Below are 20,162 nucleotides of genomic sequence, written 5' to 3'. Positions count from 1 at the left end.
ATGCCTTTTGGGCGTTAATGAACAAAATAAATAAATAAAGCAGGCGGTTTAAAAAGGCGAAAATTTATGTTTCTACCGTAAAATAAACATCAAAAAATACATTGGCTTCCGCATTCACTTGTCTGAAATGCTCTCCATTTGTGTTGTAATATTTACATTTCAATAACCCCCCAGGAGGTAAAATCCAGTTTTCAAAAATTTGGGTAAACTTGAAATATTGTTGGTTAAACTATCATATAGTGAATGTATTCGCGCTTAAAGCGAGAAATTCATGAAAACATGTATGAATATTGAAGAAACCAGGAATGGAATCAAGATAGAGCCGTGTTTTATTATCTCTGGTAGTAAAATAATCGTTTTTAAATGCATGTGTAATACATTTTGTAAAATGAATTCCTACGAGTATGTGTCTACATATTTAATTTTATAACTAATTTTAAAAAGTAGGTACTCGTATGCATTCATTATTAAATAATTTAAATAACCGAAAACGTATAGAAAATATATTTATGTAATAATTTTCCTCTTTTAATATATTTTGCGGTTCAATATCAAAATTTAAAATAAATGTTATAATTAACGGTAAAATAATTTATTGCGTCATTTTTTGCGTCACGACAGGCGTTTAGTATTTATTTTCGAGTCCTATTTTAGTTTTTTGTCTATATTTATGAATATGTATTTTTCATTCGTATTTTTGCATTTGTTTATTTTGTATACGAGTATCGTATCACCTCTCAGTTTAGATAGATACTAATAATTTCAAAGAATTTGAAAGTTATTGAAAATACTCTAATTTTCTGATAATGTCATTTTTAGGTTCAATTTTTATTTCTAAATCTTGAGTATAAAGAATTGTAAGTTTAAAAAAAATATGTTTCTATGATATGTTTAGGAAAGGCTAATTAATTATAAAATAAAAAATATTTATATACGTTGAGCGATTATGTAAAAGTAGTTTAGTCCTGTTAATGATATACTAACCTCAAAACCGATCTACGCAAAACAAAAAAAAGGGTTATACAAATTCATACACAAATAAGTGTAAAATAGATCTTGACTACGATGATCAGGTTTTGCCTGAGATGGCGGGGGAAGAGTTGAGAATTTTTACAGATGGCAGTCTCTTAGACGGCAAAGTAGGTGGTGCAGCTTTTGTTCCCTACGATGGCGTCAGAGAGCTACCGTCGAGAAAGTGGAAACTTGGCAATTTCTCCTCCGTTTTTCAGGCGGAACTGTTTGCTATTAGAGAAGTCCTGGTCTATGTTTTGAAGAAGCCACGAAATAGATGGAAGAAAATAACCATCCTGACAGATTGCAAATCTGACGTCCATGCAAAAACTGACCGTAATTCAGTCAACCTTATTGTAAAGGACATCACATTAGATATCCAGAAGCTACGATGCAGACACCAGAACGTGTACACCAGCTGGATAAAGGGACACTGCGGAATCCTTGGAAACGAAAAGGCAGACGAAAAAACTCGGGAAGCTAGGCTCAAGAAGACAGCCCCCGATTTTACCGATTTCCCGCTCAGCTTTGCCAAAAGGAAAATAAGAAGCAAGACCCTTCAACTCTGGAACGATCGTTATTTGAGTGAACCTACCGGAAGTATTACTAAAATGTTTTTCCCTGCGATTTTCCATGCCTATGATATCAGGAAAATGCATAAAACTGGCTACGAGCTCACCCAGATTCTCACGGGTCACGGTGGGTTTATGAGCTACCTGCATCGCTTCAAACTCTCCGAGATCGACAACTGCCCATGTGACGATGAAACTCTTCAAGATATCCCTCACCTGTTGATGCATTGCCCCTTTTTCAGCTTTCATACTATGTAATATATATTTTTTACTAACTTTGTATACTTTGTGGAAATCTGTTATTAGTTCTGAGTTTATACACTATATATGTTTGCTTACTATAAGCATGTATGTAGAACGAGTTTCAGTATCATACTATTCATTAAAAAAATTAATAACTCTTATGTATATATTATCATCTTATACCAGCACATTGTATTATAAACGTACAGATATTATACCTAAAACATATATAAAAATATATAATCACAATACCCTAGGTATATAATTTTATGTCTGATATCATTATTATATAACTTTATGATATTTTGTTGTTCATTCCATACACAACCTCCCTTCCTCAATTATATTTACTAAACATACCTTTCTTTTCTTTAATATTTCTGTTCTTACTTGCGTTGATAGTGTGCCTATTTAGTTATATGAGTATGTTCACTTTTATGTTTTCTCATATAAACATACACATTTTTAATATGTTTTATTTTTAGGTGATAGCGTGTGTATTTGTGTGTGTGATTTGTTCCGATGTTTCGGCTACTAGTGTTTTTTTAGAAAAAAATATGTATTCAAGTACAAGTAATTTGTAGCGTGTCGCAGTCGGCAGTAGGCACTTTTTTATTCATTTTTGTAGTATGTAGTGCTGGGAATCATGTTGAGTTTAATTTAACGTCGGAACAAATCCAACACACATGGTATTACCCAAAAAAGAGACATATTGATAACAGTGACCGTGAAAACCTACGCACCTATATTTTTATTTTATTTTATTTTTTTATCATGTGCTTATTAACTTTTACTTTATAGTTATTGATATATATTTAAATATATGTATTTTGATTCAATACAATTTCAGAATTCTTAAAATTGTTTACTTTTTAACATTTTATTTTGTTTAATTATTAAACAGTGTACCTACAATCTACTAAATAATTATCTTAAATCTTTGTAAAAAATATTTATCGACTGTTGTTACAATTTGCGTTCCTTGTACTTTTGTTTCCTATATGTTTTGTATATAAAAACTGTTGTTTTTTTCCCAAATAAATAAAAAAAAATAAAGTAAAAATTAGTAAAACCATCTTTTAGTTTCAATATTCAGCACAAGGAATAACGTTCGAGTGAGCGCCTTGTGATTATCATTATCAAAGCACAAAAGTAACATGGCGGTACGTTATCGAGTTTATGCCTTTGTGAACGCGTAAAAATAACCCTATTTCGTCAAGTAAATGATGAAATATTGGAGTAGGTGATGTAAGTTTGCCCTTTCATGAAAACTTTTAGTCGCTTTAGCCAATTACTTGATTATGCCTTTGTCACTTTTAGGCCCAGCGCGCATTGCGATTTTAAAATTCCCAGTTTACTCGCAACAATTTAATTTATAGTTTTAGGTACGGGTGCACGCACACGCGTTTAAAAAATCGCAACCTGCTAGCCGCAAACAAAATTATAATGCATGGATTGTATAAGCATGCGCGCACTTGCGGGTAAACTTCCGCAGCTGGCTTATGTTATACCTACTGTCAAAGGTTAAGAGGATAGGCGGTGGCAGAGAATTTTGATGAATAGGTATTTGAACATTGTTTTTCTGCTCTCTCTCTCTGTGCTCTCCTGTGTGCCTCTCCGATACTTTGCGAAAAAAACAACTACACGTCGGATTTATTATGTTTTCTTTTTTCTTCCAGTGCCTTGCCGGGTCCCCCCGACGTTGGCGATCACTACAGCGAAAGCATATGTATCTGTCCTGCGCTAATTTTACATTTCGCAGCCAGGACGACTGTTTGTTGATGTACTCGCCGTAGTGATTTCTGGGAAAAGATGACTAGAGAGGTTTCCCGTTGCCTTCTCTGGTGGATTTAGCTGGTTGCTTTTGGTTTTGAGGCGCTAAAAACTCCCCTTTCATCCTCTCGTTATCTGCTGCGATCACACCGTTATGAGTGTTTTAGGTAGGCATTATGTTATTATGCCTACCCAAAATCAAAAATAAAATCAACGTTTCGCTGTCCTGTTTTCCGCACCCCAAATCTGTACCGATTTTATTTTTTATTTATTTTATTTTAGAAAAACCATCAGAATGAAATGAAACTTTGTAAAAATTAAAAGAGCAACTTTAAAAAAAAAATCTATTGTCAGTTTTATGTAATTTTTTTAACTTTCTTAACTTTGTGTTTAAAACAATAATATGGTAATTATCTAAGTAGTTACATTTTATTAAATATATATTTTTTTATTCTGTAAAATGAGTATATTTGCATGAACATTTCAAATATCTTCGTCGGTAACCTATAATTGAAAATGTTTAAAAGAAAAAATTGTAATCATATTCTGTTTTTCATACAGAAAACTTAATTTTACTTTGTAGATAAAATTAAAGATAAATGTTAACTTCCCATTGTAATCGGGGCCCAGGTGTATAATAATGGAATGGAATGTTAATTATGTGTACAAAATGTATTTACTTAATTTAAAAAAAAAACATTCGTTCATTGAAGCATTTTAATTTTGAAATCTATGAACATCAACACCTGAAATTGAAATGTTATTTCAATTTGTAGGACAATGGCCGATGTGACCAGCTAAAGTCATTAAACCTTTAAATTTAGATTTCAGTGGCTACAAAATTGACGTTTGTTTTATGCAGCAAAGTTTATATTACTTACAATAAATCATTACATTTCTTGGGCTTACAATGAACATTTGGTAAACATTGATGTATTTACTTAAAATTAATGTAAGTATGGTTATTACTAACTCGAAAACTTTTGTACTATTAGACGGGTTTATTACTATTTAGAGACTTCTTCAAATTAATTATCACTTCATAAAATACCTTGTTCTCAGACATCTGGCAAAAAGATGGCTTTAAAATCTTTTTTTTCTTTTTTTTAAATTTTTACATTATGATATAGATATAGAACGTCCATAGAGCTTTTACAATACACATTTGTATAAATAGTACATAATAAAGTTTATAAACAAAAATAGGTAGCAGTTATACGAGTACAAAGGTAAAAAAAATCAGTTGATAAAAACGTGTTATAGTTATAGTAGAAGTAATTCAAAAGTTCGTAATTTAATTGTTGCAATATGTAATTGAATATTTCTGAAAGGTAAAAAAAAGTTAAAAAATAAAAGCATCTGCACATTTTTATAAATAAAAATATTGAAAAGTTATTTCATCACTAAAACAATTTATTAGCAAAGGAGTGACTATTTTTTACATTAATTTAACTGGTAAATTATTATATTGTACTTAGCATATTTTTTTATTTAATTATAGCAGGCAAAGTATTAAATATATTAAAAAAGATGGTTTAATTTATTGGCATTTATGTTAAATAGAACTAACGGAGAGAACTGAGCATAATTTGTTTTGAATGATTTAGTATGGAAAGTACCTAAAACTTATTTCATTTACCAAGCATGGACAATCTATAACATTATTCACATTATTATATAATGTGACAACATCAGCTACTATGCGCCTAGTTGAACGGGAGGACATATGCAAATTTTCTAAAAACAAATTATATGATATCTTAGAAAGAGGTAAATCCATCTAATGGTTTACAAATCGAAGGAACTTTCTCTGTACTCTCTCTAAATTATCAATATTTACATTATAAATAGGTGACCAGATTTGAGATGCATATTCTAACTGAGACCTCACCAGTGAGCAGTACAACAATTTAATTTAATTAATGCTTTTAAAATGCTTCGTATTTCTAATGACAAACCCAAGAATTCGCATTGTTGTGTTCAAAATCGTTTCACAGTGTTGTGAAAAAGAAAGTTTTCTATCAAATATGACGCCAAGATCTTTAATTGATTCAACCGGTGTTAATGCAATATTATTTACATCATATTTAATAAATGCGATATTAACAATGACGCAAAATTAAATCAGGTTGTAGTCCCGTGTTTCGTTTTGTGGACTCACGGATCAGAGGTCCGAGGTTCGAGCCCCAATCTACCTCAACATAATTCCCAATTTTTAATAGTAAGTCACATACAACTCGTTAATACAACTCGAAAATATTTTTTTTCCTTTTTTTAAAGGCATTTCAATTCGTGGGTAATTTACTCCCGCGCCTTCGGCCTTTAACGGACTTTTAACATGACCAGACGTGACGCTACGCAGAAATATGCCGTCGTGAATGATGGAAAAACGTTTTGATTGCACTGCAACTTAAAAAAAAATATATCATGTAATGAGGAAGTTAAGTGGTTTTTCAGTTTTTTATTTTATTTGTTAATAGACTATCAAACTAAGCAAAATTTAAAATAAAATGTATATTATTGTCAGCGCTATGATTGTCTGAAAGTTTTGAAATTACTCCCCTGGTGTCACAAGTTCTCGTCAGCAAGTTCTGCTGACTGGTGAGTTAGATTCGCGGAAACCAGAAATCCATCACAACTCTCTAGCATTGGTTGATTCAAAAAAACTTTGACGTAGTTTTAATTAGTTTTTTTTTTCAGACATTTTACAGAAAATTTGCCATACACATAAACGCTCTAATTTTTATCGCGTATAAGAAAACATAAGAGGTGAGGGAGGAAACAGGTGAGAGTACAGCTTTCAAAGCCAGAGAGCAGTACTGAAAATATGTGTTATGGCATCGTACGGTTACAGTTAGTAGTTTAAGATAATTATGCAGTTACTGCTTGAAAAAGTATTCAAGCACAATATCTTGAAAGTATTAAAATGTCTTAAAAATATACGGTTTTTATGATTGGTGTGAATGAACTAATGTATATAAAAAAATATTTGAGTTTAGTGGCCCACAAACCCAAATTGGAAAAGTGATAATATTATAAAATACGATTCCGACTTCCAACGTTTACGTAATTTATGTTGATTATTGGTTTTCAAAAATGATTCGACGAATTGACAACGTACATACATTATTCAAATTTTATTTCTTCAGCAGTAAAAAATGTTTACTGAAAACAACGTTTTCTAGAACTTTTATTTTATTTTCAGGGTCACGGTTTTTAAACATCAATCCATCATCTTTTACCTGGAATCTCACTCAAACTAACGCAAATAAGTTTGAAGCATTTGAAATGTGGTGCCATAGAAAAATTGGCAAAATATCATGGGTAGACAAAAACGCATGCGAAAAGAAAGAGAAATATATTACGAGAAAAAAAAAACAAGAATAGTTAGGAGAGAAATACGAAATCCTATTAGGAAAAGTTGGAAAAAATGCAATGTAAGAAAAAGGCGTCTCTCCCGGCTTAAAATCTTAAGATGGTAGTTCTTTTTTCTTCTTCTTCTTGGACGTCGATACAGCCCAAATCAAGCCTTGGTCTCTTCGTTTGCCTCTAACTCCACCTGTCTTCAGCATCCGTCTCCCTATTTGCAAATCGTAGAAGCTGTACTGCATCTTTCTTTACATCATCCTCAGCCTAGATTTTCCGATCATTCTTCAACCGCCTGGATGTCAAGTCATGGTTCTCTTAGATACCGCGCATTTGGTATTTTTTGTACATGTCCAGCCCATCTATCCCGATATCATGAAAGATGAAAGAGACGTTATGATCGCAAGTCTGAGTGAATTGATGAGACCTGTTTATAACATAAGTCAATTATTCATATTTATTTTGAAAACATGTTTAATACACAACATACATCTGAGTGCTACTAAAGCTGGCTGTGTTCTGCAAAATGCACATCTTAGGACGTATGGTCTTATTCTTATTTTTAGTGGGGGTGGTCGGTGCTTTGCAAGCTCCTGACGTCACTGCGACCTGTGAAGATCTATTATGACGAGTCCCCGTGAATATTTCTCGCCCTCCAAGCCCAGGTATATAAAGGTCCTGGCTACTGTGTGGAAGTCGAGAGTTTACATTTTGCTAAATCTCCTCCAAGCCAAGATGCGTAAAGTATCGGGTTATTAGGTAGGGTTCAAGGTCTTTAACATCCTCAGGCTTAACCAGTGGTCCCCCGAGGATGAGGCTTCTTTAATGATGTAAAGCATCACATTCACATATAATATGTATAGGTGTTTCCTCATCTACACTGCAGAACCTACATCTAAAAGTTTCAGAAAGGTTCATTCTAACAAGGTGTTTGTTCAATCTGGAGGGCCTTGTAAGAGCTCTAGTGATAACCCTCACTTGATTTTGGCTGAGCTTTGTTAGGTCAAAAGCAAAACTTTGCGAGTGCCCTTCAGGATGTGTGCTCAGCCAGAATTTAAAAATCATCAAAACTGGTCAAATAGATAATTGAATTCGTTTTTGCATTACGAATAAATAAATGTATTCATTATTAATAATTTATTAAAGTAAATAAGACATACCAACTGTTGTGCAGATTTGATTATTCACACTTTTTATAAAAGTACTATTATCTCAGTTTCACTTTTCTATGGCTGGCTGCTTTCTGCGTAAGTACGTTCAATTAAGGTATTGTGTCTCTCTTATTTCGAATATTCTAGCGCTTCAGCGGATTTTACTGTCGATGTCGGCTTCAGTGCTTCGTATTTAATAGTTTTACCAATGGTGGTTCTACGGCTCCAAATAAACATCTCCGTGGTGTAGAATATAGAATTAATAAAATTATTTATTATAATTTTCTTAATTCACGAATTTTCACAAAAAATAAATATTTTTGTGATAGGAATGTATGGAAAATTGATTTATTTTGGGGATTAAATAAGTTTAATTTTGCGTGAAATCATTTTAAACTGATTTTTTGTAAAATTATATGTCTACTGACATATCTAAGTACCAATGTAAATATACACATGTAGGTATTTACCTCCTATATATTCTTTACATACAAAATAGCACAAATAAAGTGGTAACAAAATATATTTCAAATCATACTATTTTATTATTATTATACTTTTTCTTTTTAGCCGAAATCATGTTTTGTTTGTGATTTTTTTCGATTTTAAAAAACTTAGCACCCCAAAAAAATATGTAGATATTTTGTTTTGTAAAAATTCTCGATATTTGAACCGCTACAACTTCGCATGTATATCATTTTGTTAAAGTTTTATTTCACCAATCGATAAAGCTTACATGGAAGAACCCATTTCAATAATAAAAAAAACGCATTTGTTTGTTTTTGTAGAAATTTCACTTTGTGAAAACGGTCCTCAATTCTCGATCTGAGTACATACGCCCGTTGTAGTACTGTAAACTATAGCTAACTTCGTAATTGATAATCATATACTCGACCTCCGTGGTGTAATGGTTAACACGCGTGACTTGAGCACGAAAGGTTCCGGGTTTGATTCCCGGTGAGAAAAAAAATAAATGTGATTTTTCTCAAGCTTGGGTTCTGGTCTGTTGTGGTGCAAAAAAAGATTTTTAAGCTTATATAATTCATGTATGCTTTATTACGTTTATTTTTTTATTTTATTTTATTCAGAAAACATACAGTCAAACAAAATAAGTATTGAAAACAAAAATGTTTTTACATAAAAAGACCACTTGAGTTTTCATAATTTAAAAAGATATAAACATTAAATGTGACAAAAAATAAAAAATAAATAAGAATTTTAAGTGAGAAAAGAATAATTGTTGACATTTGCGTTTTCTATGGAGGTAATAAATTAAAATAAATAAAAATACCGAATGTACACTCCGAGCCATCCACGCACACACATGAACGCACATATAAAACATACACAAACATATACATTACATGCGGCACATGTACATAGCATAAACCACTCAAGATGCACATTCAGCAACTATCCCAAATAATCAAATAATCGACCACATGAAGAAATTTTCTGTTTATACTTTATACTTTTTATTTTTGCTATTATTTAATAATGAACATGCTTTCACTTTTTAATTTATTGTATCCTAACTTAACGCAGGGTTTATGGCCTCATAAAGTTTGGGATACGTTATTATTATTTTCTTGTAATATATAAGTATGTATTTGTATAAATCAATATTATTTTAAAATAAAAAAAACTGAAATATATACCCCAGGAACGAGTTTTCCCAGTGATGAATACATACGTTGTTAATTCAATTATATAATGTATTCTTGTAAAATATTATATAAACTTTACAATATATTTTAAATCATTTTGCTGAGGGATATGTTTTTTTTAATAATTAAAACCCGAACAGTTGTATTTGTCATCAAATCATGTTTTACTGTACTTTGATTGTCTTTCAAACAGGAAAGGGCAAGTAACGAGACATATTTTGAAGACTTTTGAATACAGCGGGCATTAGAGGTGATCCAAGAGAAATGTGATTATTAGTAACACTTTTAAACCAACATATTTGCCTGCCAACTTTGTTCAAAGTTAAACAGAATCTTTTGTTGCCACATATTTTAGACTATCTGACAAAGTAACGTATCTAATAATTTTTCTTAAGAAAATTAAAAGAATGTCAAATGTTGTGATTTCCTAAACTTGGTATGTACATTTTTCTTCTTCACGTGTCATGTCGGGTCCTCTCGACGTTGACGATCACTCGGGGGAAAGCTTCCCTATCCTGAGCAGTGTGAAACAGCTCCTCCACAGTTCTAATACTGGTCTATGCTCGGATGTTTCGAAGCCAGACAAGCTGTTTTTTTCCCACCCCTCTACGTCCCTCGATCTTTCCCTTCATGACAAGCTAACGTATGGAATATTCATCACCTCTCAACACATGGCCAAAATATGAAATCTTACGGAGCTTAACAGTGGTGAGTAGTTCTCTATTAGTATTGGCTCGACGTAATACTTCATTGTTGGTTATCACATCGATCCAATATATTCTTAACATTCTACGGTGGATCCACATTTAAAATGCTTCAAGGTGGTTTATAATATTAACTTTAGGAGTCCACGCCTCTACACCGCAGTGCGAGCGGTGAGTCTTTAGATTGATAAGCTAAAAAATTCTGATAAAATGTCCATAGGGGTAGTATGGCACATAAAAAAGTCTATTTTATATTTGATAAATAATCCATAACAAATGGCACTAGCGGCTAATAGTTTTAGTAAAAATATTTTCTAATGAAGCACAAACATTTGATTTTAAAAAATGCATTTAAAAAAAAACATGATTGCCAAAAAAACTGGAACCCTTGAGGACTCGAACTCCTGCCCCGGTCATTATAAAGCAACGACCCATTCACGCGACTATTTCATGTTTTAAACAAGGTGCCAAAAAATTTATTTATATAACTGTATAATTCATTAGCGTACCGGTGCATTTTTGTTTAAGTCTGACTATTATAACTTGTCTTGAAATTAAACAATATTTTTAGTGAATGAGATAAAAACGAAATAATTTTAAAATATTTCTTAGCAAGTACGATAGTTCCCTAAACAAAACATAAATTACGTTTTAAGAATCATTGTTTAACGATTTTTATATCACATTAATATTCACAAAACGACATAAGTTATACATTTTATAATTCTTTATATATATTTATTCTTAACACTATACACTAGTAACGTTTTTATCATAACTCAAACTTATTTTTTAAAGTTTAAATAGATACTGAAGAATAACCTACAATTCATCTGTCATCGTCTGCACAAAAACATTTTATAAATCATGTTTATTTTATTTTTATTTAGCGAATCATTGTTTTTTAAACACACTAAAGGATTTATACTGATACGCTAATATTATGGATTAAAATATAAATTCGTTATATTATATATTTTAAAACAAGTTTATTTTCAATCCACTGAAACTTATTAAGTATTATCAAGTATGATTGTAACTTCCGTATTAAGACATATAAAATATATTTGTTATCTCTTTTTCACACATAACGAGTGCGTATATTGTCACCTCCCTTAGATCGTCTTTAGTCAAATAGTCCTTATCAAAATGTGTTGAAGGACTAAATCGCATTAATGAAAGCTGCAAGATTTTACTGTAATCGCAAGTGTAATTTTTCGAACAAGATTCTAAAAATTTGGGTTTAAGACGTATTTAAATTCGTGTTTTTTCGTCAGCAGAGTAATTTCGTGTAATCCAGTAGTAATAACTTTGACCGATAGAAGCGCTCGCTGTATGGAATAAGGGAATATGATGTAAATTTACTAACCAAAGAAATGCAATGTATTTTTTTTTGTGATGTGTTTTTTTCAAATAATTATGTGACATTAAACATTACTTTCGATGTCAAAAAAATATGGTAAGCTGCAAATAATCGATTATAAGGAGAATTTGCCCCTGCTACACCGTACAGTAAGACAGACCATGTATAACATTTGACCATTCGTGGACCCTTCAATATCATTACATTGCAACTAATTTAATGTTTTTGCCATTAATTGCTTACATACATATTGTGTATGCAGATAATTGAAAGAATTTAATACTAAAATTAGGTAAGGTATCCAAATGCACATTTGCATATTTCTGTACCAATCGTTGCTATAGATACGAAACAAGATGTTAGTGTTTTGCTTCTGTGCTTTAAATGCTGAAAAATGTGGTTAAACATATAAATAATTATTTAATTATCAAACAATTGGATTTATATAATAATAGCAATTATTTTTCCGCAACGAATGGTGCATAAGGCACTGCATTGATACACCAACCGCATAGTATCTTAATCATGCCGCCATGATATACTGGCTAAGACGATTGACTCACGCACCGAAGGTTCCAGGTTCGATTCTCGGTGAGAACATTCAACGTGATTTATCTCAAGCTTGGGTGTTGTGCTGTAATTCACCACAGTAATTGGGCTTCCTGGCCTGTTGAGGAGCAAATATAAAAAAACATGAAACACTTTGTGACGCCAAAAAACAAACGTGTACAGTACTCATTATAAAGGGTAGTTTACATGTGGACAATATAATAAATATAATAGTATTGTCATGTCCTACCAAGCTCCGAAAACAGCCTTGACATCGCGGGACAAAACACTGGGACAATACGAAAATTCGACCGCGCAGTTCACACGTGAGCGCTGCTAAAATGAATGCACGACGACGTTTGTTACTAGCGAATTCACGAAAAATATTATTAATTTTATACCAAGATATATTAGAATTGTTGAACGACGATCTAAATAATAAAAAACCCTTTCTTCTGCAGCCTTCCGGCAGAAGAAAGGGTTTTTTTTTAGGAACGTCATGTTTACGTCAAAACGAAATCGCTACTGTCACAAGGTCCTATTCGTTCATACGAGGACGATGTGGCCGATGGCGGCTGGGGGTATTCATTGTTCCGCGGAGATAGCCAGCCCAACTAGCGATGATAAGGTAGCGATGTCTCGGGACAATTTTTTTGTCCAACAAATTGCTATTTACGCGCGCTCAATGGTAGAGTCCTGAGACAAAACAATATTATATTTAAATTTGTTGCAACACAGAGGGAAAACATTTTTGAGAAGGGAAAATGGGAGTCTTGTTTACAGAGCTTATGACTGTCGTTGGCTGGTTTAAGTTCCCATCATTGAAAATTAAAGGTAAGTCTTTTTCCAAGCTAATAGCAGGCAAGCCAACGTTTGGGCAGAACAACGTCTGTCGGGTCTGCTAGTACGTTGTATTTTCTGTACTTCACAGTAAGTGGTTGCATAGAAATAAAGCATTTTCTAATCATAAACTAATACGATGGCATTTTCCTGCTTAACGTCACTACAAAAGTCCGTTAGAGAATATAGAATGACCGCAAGGAAGACGGTAATCTACGAATTATAATGTCATCAATCTTAGTATTAACCGACTAATAATCACCCATACGGACAAAAATCATTATATGATTATCAACTACGAAGATAGCTAAGTTTACAGGAATACTGCGGGCCGTACGTACTAACGTTGAGAATTGCAAGCGCAAACCAAAACCAAACGTTACACGTTTGTTGTTAAGCTAAAAACTCAACCAAAAATTAAGGGCGCTTGCAATCATATGCAATAAAGCTTAAGGGCTACTCTTTAAGCGGGAGCAAATTATTACTCTAAGCCATCAACTAGGCACTTGCAAAGTGTCTATTTAAAGTTTGAGTCATTTACACATTTTTTAAATTGAGTGCTTCCTTACAGCAATTTAAGCGTTGTAAAAAGTGCTTAAATTTAAGATACGTCCGTTTGTTAATAAACCGACGATATTCAAATATCGCACTTTAGACCGCGGCATTTATAGAAAAAGGTCATACAAAACAAATACATGCCCATACGCATTATTATTCAAATCGTGCCGCTAATGCAAACGAATTTTCATAATTTTCCTGTTTTATTTCATTTAATTTGTGGAATTTAGGCGAAAACTGATAAATTCTCTATTTAATGTAAAATGCCGCTTAGCGTTTTAGAACTTGATGATAAAACATTATGGACTTGCCCGATTTTTGTGATTGGCGTTTTTATGGGGTTTTATCCGAACTTAAGCGATCAACCAACTCATGCGAAGTCGCATTGTGGTAAATTTGTATTGTTAGGGACTCTGAATCAGAGGTCACAGGTTCCATTCCAACTCCACCATAACTTAATAAAAAAATTTAGGCATGTGATATTGAAATGTGATAATAAATGTGTATGTACATGTGTATATATGTGTATATTTATATATACATGTGTGTATATATGTGTATGTCTGTATGTATATGAATCAAAATGTGTATCCGAATAAGTTTATATTTTGTTTGTCTGTGCTCTATATTAATTTGTTAAGTATTATAATATATTAAAATGTAATTGCTTAGCTTGAAACGGGGTATGTACCCTTGTTAGCTGGGCAAAGTGAATATGGAATTGTATTTTGATAAAGAGTGTGAATAAATAAATAAATAAATAAAAAATAAAAAATAAAAATTAATACACACTTATGATACTGAAAATGGTCACAAAGATAAAATATTTGTATGTAACCGCTTAACGATTTTTCTATGTCTACCGATTTTGAGACGTACTCGTCTCTTCGTCAGGACACCAATTGAACTAACATGAAAAACCCACAATACGCCTTCACCATAGTTGTTGCAAAAAATATAAAACCAACATGCCGATTTGAAACCACGGACTTTTAGTAGGCAACCCTTACATGCACTGATCATAGTCAATGAAAATGTTTGAGGTTGTGGGAAAAATAATTGAAAAAAGAGAGCGAAGGGAGGGGCGTGAATTTATTTGGGTATAGGGTGATCATAACAGTGGATTATTGTATATTGAGCTATATTAAAAGGTTGTTTGATTATCAGTTACCTTGTTTTTTTTGCACCACAACATGCCTGGAATCCCAATTACAGTGGTGAATTACATCACAGAACACTCAAGCTTAGAAAAATTACGTTTGGTTTTGTGTTCTCATCGGAAATCTAACCCGGAACCTTCCGTGTGTAAGTCAAGCGTCTTAACCACTACACCATCGAGGCCGGTGGTTTTGTATTTTTGTGCAACAACTATGGTGAAAGTCTATAAGGGGTTTTGCATGTTAGTTTAATTGGTGTCCTGACGAAGAGACGGGTACGTCTCGAAACCGATGGACATATTAAAGTAGGTAAGTGGTTATTTCCAAATGTTTAATAACAATTCATAAAATGTTTGACCACAAAGTTAATGCTTTAAATATTTATTATATTTACTAGCATATTTTTTTGTATGTAAAATACCATTTTTATATTAGTGTTATACGCGACATCTCGGCATTGATAATTGTGACGTCAAGATTCGTGACGATGTTCTACAAAAATTTGAACGGTTGTCGCGGGAATTCAAAAAAATATTTTTATGTTACTAAAATGAAGTAAAAAATTTTTTTTTACAAGACAGTATTTTATAGACCCTTTAAATTAAATTAATTAAAATAAATAAATAAAAAACTTTCATTTTCCTATTATCAAAATTATAGAATGAGTCATTTTCGCAAATAAGATATTAGTAACTATTTAAACTGCGCGCGTTAAGATTTGTACGAAAAGAAATAATCCAATCATCTATGTAGAGCGAAAGAGCAAGGATTATTTGTTTTGTTTACTCATACCAGTTCAATTAGGTGTGCAAAAATTTGTTTCTAAAGGAACAAAAATCACCTAATGAGGGTATGTATGTGTATGTTCATCCTTCGCTGTATGCGTCTGTAGGTACGCAAAGCAATGCGAGCGTTCGGTGATTGGCTGACCAAAATACTAACATGAAACTAAATCGCGTTTACGAACAAAAAACACGATAGGTGTTTAAATGGTTTCACGAGTTAGTTTGATGGTTTAATATAATTGTTTTTGAAATGTTTGTAGGCAAGTTTTATAGACGGATCGTGCTTTATAAGCCATGTCCACGTCCAGTACAATAACTGATAATTGTATTGTTTTGCATATTCTATTAAAATTGACAATTAGTTCTTCATCCTCAATTTCTCCCCTCATTTCAACATTGCACATTTTTTATTCGAGATCTTGTGTCTGTGCAGCTGTCTCCAATTTTGAGATCCTGGCTTAATGCAATGGTTGGCAAACTCATAAGGCAAAAGAGTCAAAGATCAGCGGTACAAGAATTAAGATTTCTTTGGCGAGCTAAATTTATTTTCATATTTATTTATTTATTTTATTTATTTATTCACACTTAGAAGATTTGCGTATTATCTCTCTATTTCAACTAAAAATTCTTTGAATTGGCAATAATTGACCAATTGTGTTGACAACCTTGATTACCGATTCCAAAATATTTAATTTCTTCAGATGTCTTCGCACAAAGCGCTTCTTGGTGAATGATGCAACGATAAACAAGTATCTCGTGATAATAGAAACAAAGCCTTTTTTTCCGGTCAGACTTTTTGTCCCATCTGTTGTAATTGAAACAATTTTTTCGAGTGTAAGATGATGTTTCTCTGTCCATTTAATGACAGCGTTTCAATATCCTCGCCACGTGTTTGACCTTTCAGTGGCAATAATCCTAAATTTCTTCCTTAGGACCCGTTGACAAAATAAGCGAAGAGTGAAACTTGGATTGTGTGAGCCGCACTCGAGTGGCTAAAGAGCCACATGCGGATCTCGAGCAGCGGTTTGCCGACCACTGCCTTAATGTTACAGGTGATCGAAATAAGCTGCATTTGATTTACCAATGCAGTGCCTTGTGCACCATTTGGTACGAAAAGGAATTATGATGAACTTATTACAGTATTTCAATCATTATTCATTCGCTTTGAACATAAAAAGAACCTTTTATAAAATTAGAAAATTAAAGTACATTTTTATTTTAATTACTTGTTTTTAGTCTTAAAGTTTATAGTAAAAGCGAAGTTACAAAGTCACGTAATTTATAAATGATTCCATTACTCCACCTACGCAATTAATTTTTCGTTGGTATAATACGAAAACTCGGTAAGTCTTCTTTGTGATTAATGAAATTGAACGTTCGGTATAATGAAATATTTTTTATTCACAAAAATGTCGTAACTTAATAATTTTTAATTAAATCCTTGGGTACAGAACTAAGATTTTTCCATTTCTTATTTTGTTTTTTTTTAAAAGTACAAGTTTGAACTTAAGAGAACAATTCCCATTTTATAGCATTTTTGTCAATATCATGTGTATACGAAATATGTAGTATATATATATATATATATATATATATATATATAATATAGATATGTATATACTATAATAAATCGACATTTTTTGTGAAAATCACCTCAAGGGCTGTCTACAATAAATACAGAGCGTATGAACAGTTAGGATTCTACCTATAATTCCTTATTTTAAATTATGATCGATTTCAATAGCAGATAGGAGCTTGATCACAACTTGAGCACAACTTGCAGCTACAAAGTGCATGGATAGGAAGAAATCTAGCACCTTTATGAAATTGACTATAAAGTGTTTTAGTAAAATAAAATAAAAACGTTTACAAAAAAATAGGGGAGCTATATTGCAACACGTTTTGGGCTGGTCTTCCGAACGCTATCGCGGCCGTATTATCTCGTGTATTTACATACAAAATACACGAGAGAAACGGTTTTTTCGTGCCGCGAGAGTGGTTTAGAATAGCACCCCTGCAAGTATAGAGCGCATGGGCGGTTGGAATCCTAAACCCCATTTACAAAATGAAGGTTTTTGATAGTTGATAACATTTATATGTGGAAGCTAGATTACCTAACGTCTTGCAGCTATAAAGCGGATAGACGCGTATAATTCTGGCAATTTTAAAAATATATATTATTTTTTTAAAGCATCAAGCTGAGAAGCTTATTCTGAGTTTAAAAGGCTCCCTTGGAGTAAGGGGTTAAGACGTTTAATCCCCGTCGAGATCACAAAAAATGAAATGTGATTGGGCCTTCACCGGGGCTGCTATTCCAAACGCTCTCGCGGCCGTAGAAGAAGCTTTTATCTTTCGTGTTTACATACAAAACACGCGAGATAAAAGTGTTTTCTAGGCCGCGAGAGCGTTTAAAATAGCGTCGCAGGCCTGTAGTGGTGCAAAAAAAAACATAAACAATAACTCGATGCGTGTTGTCTAGTCTATCATTATCATCATCATCAAACCCTAATCTGCATCTTTTGGTGTATAGGGCACTATATTAGAAAAATAATATTCAGTGTATATAGATCATGTGCTTCGGGAAGGTAAGGTGATCAGTCTTACGCGTTTGGTGCCAGTCAAGAAACAGGGAAACATTGCAGTGTAAAACCACCATTTAAACATTTTTTTATTCTTTTTTTTGTACATAATGTTATTTGTACATTAGCGGGCTTATTGCCAAATGCCGATTTCTTCCAACCAACCAATAAAATAATAGTTTTAAAATTTAAGTAATAAAATATATTCGATAGAAAATAAAGATTAAAAAGCTAAGGATATATAAAAATAGAAATAAACGTATTATTTGTTTATAAATTACCTTAAGTCAATACTATCACTCAATGGGGAAAAGGAAAAAAGAGGAAAGGAGAAGAGATTAAGGAAGAGAAAGGAGATGTTTCTTCAGACGTGATTGAAACAGAGATACAGTAGTAACATCTTTGATGGTGGATGGGAGATGATTCCACAGAGGACGACCAAGGAAGACGTGGCATCATCAGATAAACCAAAATCTTAAGTCTGGTCATGTCGAAAGCAGACAGAACCGAAGGGCGTAGTATGACAAGATGTATGAATGTGGAAGAAGCTAGGAATGTATGCCAGGATAGATGTGTGTGGCGGTCCATTCTCTCTGCCTACCCCTACGGGGAAATGGTATGATGGTAGTAGTAGTAGTAGTAGAGTAGTAGAGTACATTCGCTCGGGCACAGACAACAGTCAAAACGATATGTCTATTGTTCAACTCTTGCATATTGGCAGTACTCTTATATAGGTGCGAATACTGGCACCTAACTAAAACTAAAAATACCAAATTTCTGAGTTATGAGATGAACACAACAACTTTCAAATCTCTTTTTAAACAAAAGTATTTTTAAAAGTCACCAGATCTGTTTATCCGACAGAATCTATAAAAACGCCACGGATAGCAACGAAAACTCCATTCGTGTCAAAACTACGGGACGTTAAACTAACGGCGCGCGGGACGCACGTGAGCTGGCAGCCGGCAGAGAGGCCTGGAGGCTCTCTGTGGACACCATAGGCTCCAACTAGGGAACGGACATGGAACGATGATGATGATTAAATAAGGAATTTGACTTAAAGCTTTTTGGCAACATACTGACAATTTTGAATGCAGAGATTATATTCGCGACACTAGTTCGTCCCTTTAACGACTAATATAATATTTACCTTACCACTTAGTAATTAAATGGGTGTTTTATTTGCACTAGTAAACCCACATTCAGAAACACTTAAATAGTAGAATGTTTGCCAAACAAACTCCAGATAAAGTTCCTTTACTCGCTAATCAATTTATCGACAGGATAAAGCGGGCACTGGCAATGCGAACATAATACATACAAATGCTACGGCAAAATACCAATGTTTGCTGACGTCATGTCGATAATTGATAGCTCATTTTTTTCTTAATCCAGGATAGAAAAAACGCCCATCTTCTTTATATATACATATAATTCCTCTGTACGTGTAATGTCACTGAACTCCTATTAAACGGTTTAACCGATTTACGTGCGGTTTTCAGAGAAATATAGATCTTTGCGCTGTGCGTGTTCGTAGATATTAAAATCTTCAATTTAATATATTAAAAAGAAGTAAGGAGCATAAATGTTTTATTTATCGATCTACCAGGGTTGCATTCGAGGAAAATGCATTTACAAAAAATGGAAAGATGTTGTTTTTTTTTTATATAAAAAAAAGTTTGTTTTTTAATGTTTTTACAAACAGCATTTGTTTTTTGCGGATCTCAATTGGATTCTTTCCTTAAATTCCTTATAATTTCTCCCCATTTATTTTTTTTAACTGGATTTTTGGTAATACTATATAATAATATTAAATTCAATACATTTTTAAAAATCGTATTCCT

At 32.7% G+C, this 20,162-nt stretch overlaps 1 protein-coding gene across 1 annotated transcript; it reads left to right on the top strand.

The window, feature by feature from the left end:
• The first annotated feature begins 1,085 nt into the window (after positions 1–1,085).
• Positions 1,086–7,593, top strand: LOC148283327 (uncharacterized). Its single transcript, XM_088223668.1, has 2 exons — positions 1,086–1,560; positions 7,532–7,593. Exons 1-2 carry the CDS (start codon positions 1,086–1,088, stop codon positions 7,591–7,593), a joined length of 537 nt encoding a protein of 178 aa, XP_088079794.1.
• Positions 7,594–20,162: the final 12,569 nt, after the last annotated feature.

The sequence above is a fragment of the Micrasema longulum genome, unplaced genomic scaffold (assembly GCF_059751315.1).
Source record: "Micrasema longulum isolate JH-2025_06_02 unplaced genomic scaffold, ASM5975131v1 h1tg000248l, whole genome shotgun sequence".
Classification (NCBI taxonomy): domain Eukaryota; kingdom Metazoa; phylum Arthropoda; class Insecta; order Trichoptera; family Brachycentridae; genus Micrasema; species Micrasema longulum.
The sequence above is the reverse complement of the archived record's forward strand: the minus strand, read 5'-3'. Positions and strand labels throughout refer to the sequence as shown.